The sequence below is a fragment of the Solea solea genome, chromosome 1 (assembly GCF_958295425.1).
Source record: "Solea solea chromosome 1, fSolSol10.1, whole genome shotgun sequence".
Taxonomy (NCBI): Eukaryota; Metazoa; Chordata; class Actinopteri; order Pleuronectiformes; family Soleidae; genus Solea; species Solea solea.
The window spans coordinates 13,169,647-13,186,625 of NC_081134.1; the positions used below are offsets into that span (position 1 = coordinate 13,169,647).

The 16,979-nt window shown below is 39.1% G+C and overlaps 2 protein-coding genes across 3 annotated transcripts; both read right to left on the reverse strand.

The window, feature by feature from the left end:
* Positions 1 to 525: 525 nt before the first annotated feature.
* On the reverse strand, positions 526 to 7,090 carry kdsr (3-ketodihydrosphingosine reductase). Its single transcript, XM_058631971.1, has 10 exons — positions 6,655 to 7,090; positions 5,214 to 5,303; positions 4,941 to 4,997; positions 4,757 to 4,822; positions 4,583 to 4,678; positions 4,184 to 4,375; positions 3,925 to 4,008; positions 3,750 to 3,833; positions 3,171 to 3,272; positions 526 to 3,091 (listed from the first exon to the last, which is right to left on the reverse strand). Exons 1-10 carry the CDS (start codon positions 6,841 to 6,843, stop codon positions 2,972 to 2,974), a joined length of 1,080 nt encoding a protein of 359 aa, XP_058487954.1. The 5' UTR covers positions 6,844 to 7,090; the 3' UTR covers positions 526 to 2,971.
* Positions 7,091 to 8,260: 1,170 nt separating this feature from the next.
* Positions 8,261 to 16,657, reverse strand: vps4b (vacuolar protein sorting 4 homolog B). 2 transcript variants are annotated; one of them, XM_058631940.1, is made up of 13 exons: positions 16,442 to 16,657; positions 15,322 to 15,433; positions 14,838 to 14,938; positions 12,534 to 12,645; positions 12,090 to 12,240; positions 11,904 to 11,962; positions 11,651 to 11,770; positions 10,995 to 11,151; positions 10,735 to 10,883; positions 10,418 to 10,499; positions 10,107 to 10,326; positions 9,737 to 9,877; positions 8,261 to 9,648 (listed from the first exon to the last, which is right to left on the reverse strand). In XM_058631940.1, the coding sequence occupies exons 1-13, from the start codon at positions 16,460 to 16,462 to the stop codon at positions 9,547 to 9,549; spliced, it is 1,527 nt and encodes a 508-aa protein (XP_058487923.1). In that variant the 5' UTR covers positions 16,463 to 16,657; the 3' UTR covers positions 8,261 to 9,546. The 2 variants fall into 2 exon arrangements, with proteins under 2 accessions (XP_058487923.1, XP_058487931.1); XM_058631948.1 differs by lacking the exons at positions 14,838 to 14,938; positions 15,322 to 15,433; positions 16,442 to 16,657 and adding an exon at positions 13,673 to 13,900.
* Between the last annotated feature and the right edge of the window lie 322 nt (positions 16,658 to 16,979).

The following is a 16,979-nucleotide window of genomic DNA, read 5'->3' on the forward strand; positions in this document are numbered from 1 at the left end:
TGAAGTTACATTTAACGGGAGGTAAAATGGACATGATTCAGCTTAATCTTCACCGCTGTCTGAACACATTTCCGAAAACTGTGACTCAATTTCTCAAAATGTAAACTGAAAAGAGTCGACTTAGTCAAAACTTGCTTCTCAGAAAATGACTCATCATCAGTGTTCATGTATTCTGTGGCTACATATTCAAATGCATGGAAGTGTATAAATAAGTTTCTTTTTCTTGTGAGTACAAAATGCAAAGTAGCATTTATATCATGTACGTATATGCGACACACATTTTAGCCATTACTTTCGCTATGTAGCAAAACTGCCAGTACAAAGAAATGCTTTAGAAAACAACAAACAGAAAATCAGATACAGACTATAAGTCAGAGTGATATTTGAGTGACACCGGTGGAATTGCGTTATAGTCTCAAATCATGTTGTTGCTTTTCTGTGTATCAAATAGCAATAGACAAGTGAAATTAAAACGCACATAAAAACATTCATCGACTCCCAAAACCAAGGATGCAAACTAGGAACTTGTTTTTCCTCACAGGTATTTATTTAGTTTATCATGTAAGAAAATAAGACAAAGAAACGTTCACTCACATTTTCTTTCCATGGCACACAAGGTGAAGGTGTTAAGTTTTTTGGCAGAAAGGAAAAATTAAAGTAAAAAGCCAGAAAAAAGAAAGAAAGAAGAAGAATGAAATGGTGCGTCATAACTTCCATGTTCAATATTCAGTATCTAATGGTGAAATGGTTAATTTGGGGGAAATTAGTGAGAAATCATGTTCGTCTAAACGTAGTGTAAGCATATGTTTCTTTGCATAGCTTAAAAGGCATTATAACGGAACTGCTTTCACATGAGCTACATGTTCTATCAACAATGTGTTGGCTACCTCAAGGAAACAGAGAACGCCTGAAAGCAATAAATGTACAGTTGTACGAAAACGTCTGAAGTGCAGAACAGTATGCCTTTTAACCAATGTCAAATGAGAACATCATCAAACACAAGTCATCCATTCCCACTTTCATTTCTTGGATTTCACTAAGGCTTCTTTGTCATACAAAGACTGAAAATTGTCAAAATACACAGGAAAAAAAAAAGCATACACTGAAAGGTCACATTATTAAATGAACGGGTGAACCACGTGCGGTTTAGGCCACATTGTTCTGTGGACCGGTCCATTCTTAAAGCATTAGCTTCATCAGTAGTCATGTCTTAAGGCTAAGAATGGGTCCCCACACTGCTCCACAACTTTTTTTCAACTATTTTGTTTTTTTACAAACTAACTCTAAAGATCAACAGAGCAGCGACATTAAAAACGAATCTCAAATAAATTGCATTGCATCTACAAAAATTGTCTTAACACATTTTGGCATTCAAATGTTGGTGTTTTTAAAAATAATATCACTAGGTTCTGATTCGTTTGCCTTGTATTAAAAGTACATTCTCCCCGTTTACGATGGACCCAAAGGAAGACTCGCAAGAGACGGCGCTGTACTTTTTCTCCCTTTTTTTATGCAAGGTCGTCTGATAAGTGTGTGATTTTTTTCCAAAGGGAAGGGAGCTACAAAGCCCTAACTGTGCATGGCAGAGTGACAGCAGGTCAAAAATCAGAAGGACAAGGCTCACACTTTTATCTTGGCCAACCTAGTACATTATCCCTTATGTAAAACAAATCTCTAGCGCCCTCTCCAGACTGGCAGGGACATGACTCGATCCAGCAAGTTCTGCCCTATATGCCCGTCATGACTTTCACCACCCCAACAGTTAGTGAATCCTCTGTGGATCTTAACGGGAGTGACTGGAAATGTGCACAGACACACAAAACTCTATGTAAAATTTGTACGTTTCCTTTGCACAGGTGAAAAATCACCTGAACTTGTGTGTCTCTCTTCCCCCCCCATTTTCATTGTCATGGCTTTAACTCACATAGTACCTGTTTCTTTTCCCAACGAATTAAGCTGGAAATAAGCAGAAAATAATTTGGTGCATTTATTCCCGAGACAATAAAATTTAATGGCTTTTCTCTCCCTGGGGTGGGGGTGGGGGGGGGCCGGTGGCTCAGTCACAGCAAATAAACACACACCATCATGCAAATTATTCACCCAAAACTGTGTAAAATTCTTTTTGGAGAGTACTGTATATTTTTGCATTGATTTAAAAAAGAAGAAGAAAAAAAAAGAAAGCAACATCACATCCCCTCTTGCTCTCTGATATCAGTGAAGAGTACGGTTTGGTTCAGATGCAGAGCACAAAAGCAAAACACCCCACAGCAGACACAAAACGCTACGGGTCACAACTGGTTTCAAACACAGAGGTTATTCAGGGGAAAAGGAAGGTGCTTCGCCTGCAAAGACTTGCGGTACAAAAAAGAATGAGGGTCAAGAAGGAGCGAGAGATTCTAGTAAAGACAGAAACAATTCTTCCAGTTTGTAATAACATGCAACAATTATGGCAAAAGGTGAATGTTACCATTCTGATTTCCACTATAACCCGTGGTGGGAGGGATTTTCAAGCCATATTTGGCACAAATGGTGAGACTGCTGCTTTTCCTCTCGGCGAGGGGAAGATTAACACTGTGCGAGACGAGGCAGGGTGGCCTGATATCAAATATTTAGGTTGGTCACAAAGTCTACCTACTTCAAAGAACAGGCTGTGGGATGTTTAGTCTGCCCTCATTCCACAAAATGTAAGGCTGCTCCGACAAAAGAAGCAGGTGGACACAAAAACTGAAAAGTCACTGGAATGCTCTGAGAAGACAGACTATTTGAAATGGCTGTGAAGTCTACGGAGGGCAAGCAAAGAGTAATCATCTACCATTTTCTTTCATCCCATCAGGTATGCACTCAAAGCTTGGCCTATTTCCCACCTACGGTTGTGCACTTGTACAGCTGGATGAAGGGAAGGGACAGGGGCTGTGGAGGAGAACCAGGAGGAGGATGGGAACTGGGCTTTTGACGAAAGGTAAGGCTGCCGTTACTCCCTCTTGTCGGCTGCTTTTAACTGCTCCCTCTGAATCATGCAGCGGCGCACAATGCTATCGAAACTCCCCAGGTAGAAGAGGGCGATGGTCCTGAATAATCCCATCGTAACGATCTGAACAGAAGATAGACTGAGGTTAGAAAGTGTAGCTCACACTTAATTCCCAGTCACAGTATGATTCGTGCTCTTGTACCTGCTGGAGACCTTCTGTGATAGAAGTGACGGGTGACATTCCACAAGTGAGGGCTGACAGCATGTAACCATCAGGTCCGACTGAGCTGTTGAAATTCCCCTGCTGCAAAAGCAAAGAAAAAACAGGTATATCTCCAAAAAATATCCACCTTCCACCAAAAAAGTATTTACTTGATTGTTTAATTGAACAGGCATCTTTATTTACTTTATTATTGGCCTCTACACTAGGAAAGAAAGCATAATAATGTGTCTCCTACATGTTATAACAGCTATTTCATTATTCTGGAAACACACTTCAACTGTTGCATACTGGTTGAAACTAATATTATTAAGCTTTCCTTTTGAGGAGGTGACTTTTATGATGCAATGGAAAGCATCTTTGATTTATTCATTCTTCCTTTCATGAGTATGATTCTGTATTAACACCTGTTTCACAGTATGTGCTTTGGCCAAAAAAGCCGCACTTTCATTTGAAAAATACAACAGATACACAAAAATGTTTCCAATAAATATACGGCAAAAAACCCCCAAAAAATTAACTGTACAAGCAGCAGAGTGGTGATTGAACTGAATTGCTTACCACTGCATCTCGCACAATAATTTTGGCTACTTGGTCTGGTTGACACACGCCAGACGTCTCAGAGATTAATTTGGTCTCTAGAGGCTTTGAAAGAACAGAAAAACAAGGGAGATGTTACATGTGGGAAATTGAAAGATAATGCTGTTGCTGATTATTGTGTTGACGAGTTATTAACCTTTGTCTTATTTTCCTCAGTCAGTCCTGGAGTGTCAGTGTCAGGTGGGTATGCCACAGTCACATAGATATTGTAGGGCTTTATCTGGAGCAGAAGAACAGTAACACTCTCAATTATGTGCTAGCTTTTGACCTTAATGATAACAAAAAAAAAATGCAGTCACAAATCATCAGACACATAATGCAAAGTAACTTTAACTAAATGTGTGTAAATTCAGTGAATTTCCAGGATCTGCACATGCAAACGTGCTAAATCTCACCTCCATCTGAAGCGACTCTGCTAAGCCACGCAGGGCAAACTTGGATGGGGAGTAAGCTGTATATCCAAACAGGCCGATCTGACCTGCCTGGGAGGACACAAACATGATGCGGCCCATTCTTCGTTCCTTCATGGTGGTGATGACGGCCCGTGTCGGGTAAACGCTGCCCAGGTAGTTCACCTCCATCAGTTTCTTTGGGAAAAATGGCCAAAGTTCTCACATAATATAATGCTAATGTCCACAGCGTGCATGCAATTATGTGAAACAACAATCTAATGTTCTCTTCACGTATAAAACATAAAAAGCTTATCTGTGGTCTTCATTCATTACGTCGATCTAAAGCGAGATTGTATTGTATTTATAACCTGAGTGGCCTTGGTGTTACGCATAGGCACTTACTTTAAAGCGGTCCACCTCCATTTCGTCAAACTTTGCAGAAATGGACGTTCCAGCACAGTTCACGAGCATATCAACAGGTCCCAGCTTCTCTTGAGCCTGCATGAAAGGAAAAACTCTACCTCAGCCCTTCAGCCCTGCATTATTGAATGACTGTGATGGAGAGGGTAACATTACCTGTTTTATCACACTTTCCACTTGATTATAATCACTGGAGACATCCACTGATATGCAGAGCACCACCTGAACACAGAAAATGTTACATGATCTTTTGGGATTTAATACAAACCGGCATTATCCTTTACAAACATTTCAACTGTCTTTCTTTTGAATAAAAAAGGATAACACACTAAATCCAAACCTGCTTGTCATTGATGGCAAATTTCTCCACCTCTTTCTTTGCTTGAAGTAATTTAGCCTGAAGGGGAAAAAAAGTACACATTTAACTTGCTAAATTAAAAATAAAGCACACCAAGCAAAGGCGTTGAGCAGATCCCGAACTTGATATAGAACCAGTTTACCTGGAGAATTAATCTCACCGGGTTTGACATCAATGATTTTGCTATGACAACCAATGGATTATGACAAATGCAGGCACAGAGGAATGACTGGGTTTAACGAGTTTTGTGCTCACCTCGTCTCGTGCCACCAACGTGATGAATGCTCCTTGCCTGTAACACTCCATTGCAATGCATTTCCCAATCCCACTTGAGCCTCCTGTCACCTAAAAGTTAAAAAAAGAGGAGGATTAATGAAATCAACATTTAGGGTGGTGTAGCAAGAGAAGCTGTACTTCTTATCATGCACCTTAACTGAGATAAAAAATGATTGCCCTTTAAATAGAAATTGTTTTAATACTGTTTAATGGCTGAAATGTTTTCAATGTTAATGTTGGAATTGTTGTGTTTTTATTTTGGTCTGTTGGACGTGTGCGAGTTCTGCTCACTGTACAACAAAGAATTGACCCTTAGGAAAAATGAAAACATTCTATTCTATTTTACATCGTCTATATATGCCATAGGCTGTTACCATATCTGCATACTAAAATGAGCAGAAAAGCACGTTGGTCAATTACGTTTGTTTTTTCAAATGCTCTTGGATAAGTTGTGGAGTAAATACATTATACATTTTATTGACATGGAAATTATGAATGGCTTTTTTTTTCCAGTGTCTGTGTAGGCCACTCTATGTTAGCAGCCAACCCAAATTAGAAATACATTAACACTGTATACTTAAGTATGTTTACTTATCACAAGTCATATAATCAACGCTATATGAAACGTTATTGCATGATGCAGGTTTTAAGAACATGCAGCCCTATTATATATGACAAAGATTCAAAACAATGCACACCAAAGTGTGAGAATATGCAACTGGCAGGGAATAAATTCATATGGTTCATTGTGCACTATTAATTTTTAATTTTTGTTTAAAACAGTAAGTAGCTACTAATGTGTCAACTTCATCTAGTCTGGATGGGCATTGAAATATCTGTAATTATTCCTCTTTAATTAAAATATCAGATATCCAAAGTGACATTCTTCCTGCCCTCGATGGTCATTTCTAATATTAGTTGCTTGGTGAGATTAAATTTAACTTTCTCAATCACACAGTGGAGAAATGCACTTGTTATAGCAGCAAACAGTCAGATCCAGAAACACATATGAGCAGAATGACCAATAAAAAGAATGTAAAAACACAAATACTAAAAAGAATATTAGAATACCTATAAAATAAAACTAAAATATAAGAGACAATTGTATTTTTTTTTTTTTATGAAGATATTTGCATAATATACAACACACCCCTCACTGTGGAAAGAGGCGTGAACAAGTGATGTGGCAGGCACAGAAGATACAGTGAGGAGGAAAACATATCTACAACTTTCTACTGGGACAAATGACGTCATATTTGTAGACACGCTATTAAATGTTATAATGGCCAAATATCCCCAGCAGGCATACAGAGCATTAACTGTGGTGGTTTTTTAGAATAAAGGTAGCTTCTGAGTTACCTCACTGTGGAGTGGATGTTAGCTACCGTGCAGAGAGATGCTAGCTCTCCGGTGTACTTACCACGACGTGGGCCCCGTTCAGTTTCAGGGGTTTGGGGCTGATGAGAGGCGATATCATGTATAACAGCAACACAAAGGCAACAATGAAGGCAGCGACCACCAGAAGCATGATGAACGGCAGAAGGAGCCACCAGGAATTTATGAAAAGCCAATCCGCGATCGAGGAGATCAACCCTTCCTCAGAGGACATGGGTGAAATCTGGCAGTCGTTAGCTTATTTGCTAACTAGCAGGCCAGCTTCAACCGTGCGATAACGGTGCTAAAAGCAGGTGGCGGCCCTGGAAAAGGGGGTGGGGAGATGCAAAAGTCGGAGGAGGGATTGAAGGTGGGCCTGGCGCTGGGTCAAAGACGTGAACAGTCGGGTTCGAAGCTGAAGTACCGGGATGGACCTTGGCCCCCGTGACAAAAACGCAGTCTGCATAAACCAAAACAAATACAACTGTGCACTGTGTGCGGACGCCGTGTGGTTGCACTCGGTACTTGTAGTCCTCAGCAGGAGACTGGCTCTACTATTGCGCCTTCACGTTGTCTGGGTATGAACTACAACTCCCACAATGCAACGCACTGCTTTCTCATTCGCCGTATCTGTGTCAGGGCGGTTTCAAGTCGTTGACCCTCAAAGATGTGTCAATTAACTATAAAAACTGACTTTTAAAAACAGATTAACTGACCTTTCTACGAATTTCCTCAAATATTCTTCAGCACATTTGACATGGTAGTGGGGAGGGTCAGGTTTCATTAAGTGTTAGTCACCTGATATTAAACCTAAAAAAATAACAGTAGTTTTATACACTAAGTAGTATTAATCTCCATATAGTAAAATAGCTTGAAACTTGACATGACAAGAATCCACTTAGGTGCTCCCTTTAAAATTATTTTACAGTAGCACTACAATAGAGCTGCCTTTTCATTCACATTTCTTAAAAACTTTAAACACAAACAGACATCACTTTCTTTGATAAACTGAAAATGTAATACATGGGTTGTTTTTTTTTTAAAATCCCCATTGTTTTCATCCTGTTTGTCTTCTGCACATTACCATTGCATGTAGAATTATCGTGGGTTAGCTTGACTGAAGTCTCACCTGTCAAGTCTTCAATATCTTATGTGTTTGCTGCTTTATCTCACTTTTGGACTGCATTTTCTGACTGGAAAATGAATGTTGTAAACTGCCCAATCTTCTGTGCCAAAGTCCACAGAGAAGTCAGCATTTTTAGCTTGCAGGGACACAGGAGCTGCTGGTCGACTATAACTGTTACACAAGGATCCTTTCAAAATGAATTTATGCATTATAGTTTTTCCCCTTAGTTTCATTTTGTTTTTATATATTGGACTTGTTTAATGCCTTCGCAACCCTCAGCAGATTCATTTTGCATTAATAGCCTTAGTTATTTCATTGTTTTACCTCTGTGTTCCACTAGAGAAGCACTTGTTTGGTACCTTCTATAATCAAGTTAATAAATAAAAATTAAAAAACAAGTTTTTCAATTGGTAAGATAATGTAAATAAGTATAAAATTAAAGTGTGAAACGTTTAACAAACCCACACCACTACTTAAATATGAAATAACAAGTTGTTGTTTTTCCCTTACAAAAAGTAAACAGCTGTTCCTGATATAGCTATTACCTTTATTTACATGTTGGAAATGAAAAACAGAAAATTGTATGCATGGGTTGACCTCTTCATAAAATAAAGGCTGAAGAGTTGGATACATGTATAGACATTTACAGTAAGATAAAAGACATTTCCCATCAAAACTCAGAAGTGACAGTTTGCACACCTTCAGCGCTTAGTAAGTACAATCTCTAAAAGAGCTTAAATGAAATGTGCAAGTATTCTACTTAGTTGTAATGACAAATCACTCATTTATGCAGTTTGAAAATTTAGAAATAAACCTATACAAAAAAGGATTTTGCTGCATTTCTGGAAGGCACATGGTACACACCGACACTTATGGCTACATATACTCCACGCAGGGAGATGCATTCCAATGTTAAGTGTACAAGTTTGTGGTTTTCTTTCACCTGAACCACCTGTGTCCAGCTTCAACAAATCAAGCATGTTTGACCAAATTTTGATGTGTAATATTTTTTAGTGTAAGGCTTAGTTTTGTTTTTTTGCAGTGTCTATGAAGAATAATTAGGCTGTGGATTGGTGTGTCGTGAGAATAAACATGAGCCGAGTGACAAAGCTAACAAGTCCTTCAAAAAATAAAAAGGTAACATAATTCTGATACGGCACAATTCGTGATCCATTAAACCAAAATTGCCACTGGGGCTAATGCTGAGTATCTCTGTCAAACTCTGCTGTCTGCCACCTTGTGATAATGACATTTCACCAACACAAACCCTGTGAACGATCGCTTCCCCAGTTCACATCCCTACTCCAAAGGTATATATATTCCAAAGTGCAGTATACACAATAAAATGCTTGTTTTTCTTACTACAATAGAGAATATATAAGGGGTAATTAGTCTGGTGAGATGTATTGACTAAATATTAAGTATGAAATAGCAATTCCTCACTTAAAATCTCATTTGCAGTAACTGTGTATATGTTCAGTTGGTTTCCATAATCTGTGTAGTATTCAGCTCATCAACACCTTTACGCCTTGAGTCAACAACCCTCTAGAGTCTGTGGCATTGATTCTTTAATCAGGACAGTTGTAGATGGGAAGCCTTTAATCTTCTTTGGACACTGGTGAATATCAAATAAAAGTACACCTTCCAACTTTAGTGTGGTTATCAGAGTGGCAGGAGAGAGTATTCTTGCCCATTTATGATACAAAACCAAATCTAGTGAATGGCCGAAACAGAGAAACAAACAAAACAACAAGGACAGTAAAGACAATCACACTTCTTTTGCTTTGGTTCAATTTGACCGATTCATCTTGCCTAGCCTTCCTGTCCAAAGTCATCTGTGAATTTTTTCAGTTTGTCCAGATCTTGTTCGTTGACTGTTGGCTTTGTGTTGGACAGAGACCTCAGCATGTCAGACTGAAAAGAGGAAAACATACGAGATGGTATTTTAAGAACGGGCTCAAACATGCATTTCGATTACCATCTAGTATTTTAATATACTGACCGTGCACACTATAGGCTCCAACAGTTTGTCGCTAGGAACCTCCATCCATGTCATTTCAATTGCATTGGGATCACCAGGTGAGCATGGAGTCAAAAGATCCTCTATGATCATATTGGGGTCATTTCTGGATGGACCTCGTACCTTATTTACAAAAATAAGAAAGTAGCTATAATAAGACATTACACTAACATACAGAATACTGCAATCAGAGATGGCAGACTTCAGCCCATTCATGCCACAAGGCGCTGTTGGTCATATTGACAAGTGTAAATATGTAAACACGAACAGACAGACAGAGAGACAGACACACACACAGAGCCACTAAAAACAATACTTCACTCCATAATAAACAGTGATATGAAAGACATACCCGCTTGAAGTGGGTTGCTGACTGGACCTTTCGAACTGGCTGCATCAGAGCGTCTCTGACAATGACACTGATATCTGCTCCTGAATATCCATCAGTCTTCTTGCCCAGAGTGACAAAGTCAGATTCATTGAGGCTGTTAGGAGTCGATCCAAGGTGGAGTTTGAACATGAAGGAGCGGGCGTGCTCCTCAGGAAGAGGGATGTAAATCCTTTTCTCAAATCTGAAACAAAATATTATTAATGGACAGTCAGCACACACTTGAAGGGCCACATGGTTCATAACCACTTTTAATAAAGAAAAAAAATATTAACCTTCTTCTGATGGCTGAGTCTAGGGTCCATGGGATGTTTGTTGCACCGAGTACCAGCACTCCCTCATTGTCATTCCCCACACCTGTACGATGACAACAAAAAATAAAATTAAAACATTTTACACTACCCGCCGCAATGATCTGCCGTATGTCATGCAGCTCTGCGTGTTGGCTGCACACTCACTGTGGGACATCTGCTATGTTTTACATAAAGTCTGTCTTATAAGCAAGAATAGGCAAGGGGTCTATTCCCAAAAAAAGCCATGTGACACACTCCGTGTCACAACATTCAGCAATTACTAATATTTTCACACTCACCCTGCATCTGAACCAGGAATTCTGTCTTTATACGACGAGCAGCCTCACTCTCGTTCTCACTTCTTGAGCCACAAAGAGAGTCAATCTCATCGATGAAGATGATGGAAGGCTTGTGCTCCCTTGCAAGGGAAAAAAGGTTCTTCACCAATCTGTGAAATAGAAGGAAAACTTACAAGACAAGAAAAGGACTTTGCTGCTTCTTTTTTTTTTTACTTAACCCATGCTTGTGGATTGAAATGATTGTTGATGAAATAACTCACTTTTCACTCTCTCCCAGCCATTTGGACACAAGGTCAGATGAAGAGATGGAGAAGAATGTTGAGTTGTTTGCCTCTGTGGCCACAGCCTTAGCTAGATAGGACTTTCCTGTACCTGGAGGACCAAAGAGCAAGATCCCCCTCCATGGAGTTCTCTTTCCTGTTATTGAAGCGCAAACGTAACTTCAGTCTATAGTAGTTCAGCATCAACAACAATCATCAACTCCACACATTTAGGCATGGTCAAGACAACCTGCTGGAGCATCACAAAATGAAAGAAATGTGATTTAAATGACTTTAAACATGGCATGGTTGTTGGTGACAGACAGGCTGGTCTGAGAATTTTAACACACAGCCGTCAGTAGGGTTTACAGAGAATGGTCAAAAAAAGAGAAAATATCCAGCGAGCAGCAAAAAATTTATTGATGAAGCCAGAGGTCAGACTAGAATGTTACACTGGTCTGAAGCTTAACAGTAACTCATGTAATTACTGGTCACAACCAAGGTGTACAGAAGACCTCTGAACATACAACACAGAACTGTAGCTCCTGCCACTTTATAAGGTGTCCTGTGTACCTCATAAAGTGGCAAGTAAGAGTCGATGTATCATTATAGAAAAAGGTAAAGAGGTGGTCTTCCTATTAACTAACATTGAATACCTGTGAAAAGGTGGGGGAATTTGATAGGAAGAATAACAGCTTCTTTCAGGGCCTCCTTGGCTCCTTCTAAACCAGCAACATCACTCCATTTGATATTTGGTTTCTCCATGACAATTGCACCTAAAAAAAAAAATGCATTACTTAGAACTCTAAACAATGCTGTAGTAATGACATTATTACTTCCAATTCCTAAATATGCAAAGCCCACAGAATACTTAATAGCATAATTATCACAGCATAAATTATTACAAACCTGAGAGCTGATTTTGGAATTTCTTTTTCTCTGGATCATCACCTTCATCACTTTCATTCCTAGACTCACAAACACAACATTGTTAAACATTGCCTACACATGGTTGGGCAATGTGACGATTTTTCACCCGGCTTTAAATGGCATGACATAAGCAGACATACCCCACTGCCCCACCCATAAACACACCCTTTATCATCTGACTGTGACTCTTTGACGGGCTTAGCAGGAGGAGCCTTCTCTTTCTTCTTTAGATACTCCTTCAACTTCTCTGCCCTGTCCAAGTATTCAGCACATTTTGCCCGGATGCTTTGTTTAGCTTTATCTCCTTGGGCTTCATCTGTGAGAAACAAAAGCACAAACGGGGAAAAGGTTACTTTTTAGCCATGTCTGTCAGTCATATTATTAGATCGTGGCAGTGATCTGAAGACTGATCTAGATTCAGGATTTTTTAAGTTGAAAAGGATTGTTAACATGGAGAGGACTGGATTGACAAAGTCTGCATTCCTATTATTGCCTGTTATTTTGGGGACCTAATAGGCTTCGAGTCTTATCAATGTTGTCACACGTGAATATCAGACAGAAAGAAACAACATACTGTATGTAATGCCAATACAATGTCTTAGGTCTTACATTTCACCACATGAAGGAAGTACTGAACAGCAGCCTGGTAGAGACGCAGAGCCTCCTCAAAGTTCTGAGCTTTATCCTCCTGAGCCGCCTTGCTGGCAAGATCAATTGCTTTCTGAAAGAAAACAGAAAGAACAACTTTAGCAACTTTTACATTGGCCAGTGCCAATAACATAATAGATCAACTCTTATTAATAACAATTTCAGGTTTACCAATATAATTTTTTCCTATGGCCGATGCCAATATTTATAATTAGGGTAGCTGATGTCCTGTATATGAGGCCAGTTTAATTTGACTAGTATATTTGGCTAGTGTGCTTTTTTCCCCCTCCATTGGATATGCAATCAAATGAATGATACACAGTATTGCTTGACTGTGTAATTAAAGCACTAGACTTACACATTTTAAACTCTTGTAACCCCATATATTTGTCATAATTAACTGATTAAGATAGATCAAGATATTAATCTTCATTACATGAAAATACATGAAAAGATACGTCTATTTAAAAGAATGAGTCATGTCATGTAGCTTTACAAATGGCCTTTATGCACTGTACTTCATTATGTAATGATATTATTAAACGCCATGACATCACCCAAGCACTGGTTTAGTGGATGTCACACAATTGAGTCTGGAATGTCTAGCACTGAAAATAAAAAAAATATTGTAAATAAACACAACCATATCACCTGAAGAGTCTGATATAAGCGCTTTCTATCAGAGGTTGTTGTGTTTTTAAAAAGTCATGTAAAATCACTTACTTAGCAATAGTAATCTCATTAGCAGGCTCTACGTTAGTAGAAAACACCTGCCATCGTTCAGCACATAATGTAACTAAATAAATCATACACATTGCGCACTAGTCGTAGTATTAGTTTTTGGTGATCAGTTACTGAAGTTAAATACGGAATTTATGTCACGTTAGCTGTGCTAGCTAGCATGCTAGTTAGCAGCTAATGCTTCAATCGATACGTTTAAAACTACCAGAAGCATCATAACCGGACACTACCTAACACAAGTAGCTCACACTTTTAGTCAACACAAACAAGAGCAATTTGCCGGTTTATTTCAAGACGTGGACAACTTTGATACCGCATTTACGCCTTGTGTTTAGCTCCGTGGTTGTTCTTCAACTTACCTGTAAATTATTGTTGGTAGCCATAAGGGCCGATCGCTTTGTCCAATAATCCAAAGGAATATTACACCGCCGCGGCTAAACAACTCTTCTCTATCCTGCTATGCAGTTTAGCCCGACAAGTGCAAATTTAACGGGAAAAATCAAGCTTTTTCAGACTTGTTTTCGTTTCCTGATCGCTACCGAGTTAGAGCTAGGAGGAAACTTCCGCATTGAAAAGTCGATACTGGCGTACACGGAATGTGATGACGTCAAGACGTAGAAGTGGCTTGCCTTTGGTGTGCCAAAAATAATCTGTCTGCTAGAAACTGATTCGGCTCAACCCCTACACATACCTATGGAGCGGAGAGGGCGACAATTTTAATATAGAAGCCTCCTCAATAAAACCCCAAAGTGTTTTTGAACCAAAAATATGAGGAGCCACATATCACTTTTTGGCAACTGGAATACCTCAACTGTTTATATTAGCCCTTTACAGGCATTTCAACAGGTGCCAAATGGCACAGTGCCATAAAGATAATTGAAAAACCAAATCATTTCTTTATTAAGGAAACATCTGTAAATGATTTTAATCACAGTAGTTTCCAAGCACATGCATAAACAATACCAACTACAGACATACCCTTCTATCACCATGGATGTAACTATTGTATATTTTATTGTATTGTAATATTGTATATTTGCATGTGATGACGATATACAAATGACACAGTTCCAGCTGAGCCTGATCATTTTCTGGTGGACAATAACTTTTTTGGCACGCCACCTGCAGACTCACTTTAGCTCTCTTAGCCTTAATTCAGATAGAAATGCTAAAGAAAATGCTAAATATTTCAAAAATTATAAACAGCAGAAAAAAGTTACATTTAGGCTTGCATGTCCTGGATGACAAATGCTGACTCAGCACTCCTAACAAATATCTTGGTTCTAAACATATAAAGCACAGACTAGGGGAAAAGGTTACTCTTATGTGTACCACTTTAGCCCCATTTTTATTTTTGATGCAGTTGATGTGGCTTATGTGGTTATCATAATCCATAGCTAATACCATTTACCTCTCATATGTACAGTGCAGTCAGTGGGTTTAACCATTATAGGAGACCTATATTGAGCCACAAGTCTGACGACCTGTGTATATTTCTGAAACAAAGTGTAATTTTGTAAGAACCTCTTTATTCACGAGGTACTCCTGAAGTTCTTCCACTCTATCCAGGTACTGTTTACATTTATCTCTGATCTTCTGGTTGCCATCTTTACCCTGTGGTTCACCTGATGATGAAAAGGAGAGCATTCATTTCATGTCATTTGTTGTTACACTTTTTTCACACATTGTGTGAACCCATTTTACCATGGTTTAAATGTAGCAGACATTTGCTCATATTGAAAAATGATACACTACAACTTTAATGCACATTTCATAATCCACATTTCACATCTTAACTTTAACCAGGTTTTCAAAAATGAGTTTTGTTTTTTTTGCTGCCAAATTAAGACCAGGCTTTGGTCCTTATGAGGACTACTGATCCTGAAAAAGTTAGTGTTACATACCAGACAAGGCCCTAAAGAGGGTACAAAAATTAGTAAACACACAAATATTCACACACACACACACACAACCATCAAAATGATCAGATGTTGACATTCTGACGCACGTTTTACAATATGCAGAAAGTACTTGACTGCATGTTGGTAGGAGCGAATGGCCTCCTCATAGTTCCCAGCCTGATCCTCCTGTGAGGCCTTCTGGGCTACAGCAATGGCTTTCTGCAAGAGCATGTAATGAATCATTATTATGAATAATGCCACCTATTATGATGGAAACCTGCTATTATTGAATATCAAGAGAACCCTGCTTTATATGACATTTAAAACACAAACAGTAAATTAATAATTTCACACACTGACACTGAATCAGGGGACTCTCTTCTTATGCATGTATTTACACCACTGACCAAAACAAATTCCTAGTAATATGTAAACTCAGTCTTGTATTAATACTTGAGTAAGTCCAGAAAATTATTTTGGTAGAAGTTGAAGCCACTTTTTTATAATATTACTTAAGTAAAAGCCTTAAAGTATATGACCTTTACTGTACTTAAGTATCAAAAGTAATTTTCTGAAGGTTGTGGGTTCAATTCCTAGCTCTGCTGGTCTATATGTGTCCTTGAGCAAGACACTTATAACCCCACGTTGCAGCATATGAATGGGTGACTGGGTGAAAACTATAGTGTAAAGCAGCTCATCGAGACTAGAAGAGCTATATATAAATAAATAAATCACCAACTCTTCTTCTTCTGATTTTATTTGGTAGTAACGAGTAACACAGATAGGGGTAATGTATTGGAGTGAAAGTAAAAGTTGCTGGAAATATAACAAACAAAGTAAAGTACAGATACGTGAATATTGTACTTAAATATAGAAACGAAATATCTGTACAGTGCTGTTACATTGCAACACTGTGTAAACTGTGCCTGTCAATCGGATTTCTGATTGATATGAATCGCTATTTTAGGTCAGTGATGACATTCAGAAACACACAAATACCAACACAGACAACGTCAGCACAGCAGACTCTGACTGCATCTGCACACAATTTTGGACTGGATCCTAATCAAGCGTCTGCTTAAACAAGCAAACATCAGGACAGCAAACAATTAGGTCATACACATGCTGCGTTGTTGTTCCCACACGTAACCAAACTTGTGACACCCGCATCAATAATCAACAAACAGGCAGGTTTCCGGTTTCAGCGAACCTCCTTATTCGACCTACCTGTAGATTCGTTGAGTCCATGTGGAGAAATAAAAACACAGCCCGTGCTCCTCACAAGCCTTGTTTCGTTTCTTCAGCGGTGCGTGAGCCCAGTCTCCGCACAACCAGTTCCTGTTTGCTTGTCACTCCCTCCTCAGCACTGACACAAGCGTTCCAGAAAAGAAACTAAGAAAGTTGCCGGCCCAGTCTGAGGAATGGCAGCGATGCCAGGACAAGGGGAAAGTCTGCTGAGTCTGTGAGTCACGGTTGTTGAGTAAGTTGCTAAGACAACGCAAGAAATAGAGCCTTTAATAATAATAATCTGTGACCGAGTGTCTGATTCTTTACACTCTGTGAGACTAGACATGGCTACACCAAACAAGAACCGCTTAACGTGTAAAGAGACAAATAGCTGTTGTTGTGGGGCGATCAAAAGTAATATTTACTTGACTTAATTGTGTGAAGACTGTCTCTTCCACTAGAGGTCGCCCTAAGATCATTGTTTCATAATCAAGGACGCGAGTGGGCCAACCTGTCTGCCGCTCAGATCTTAACAGTT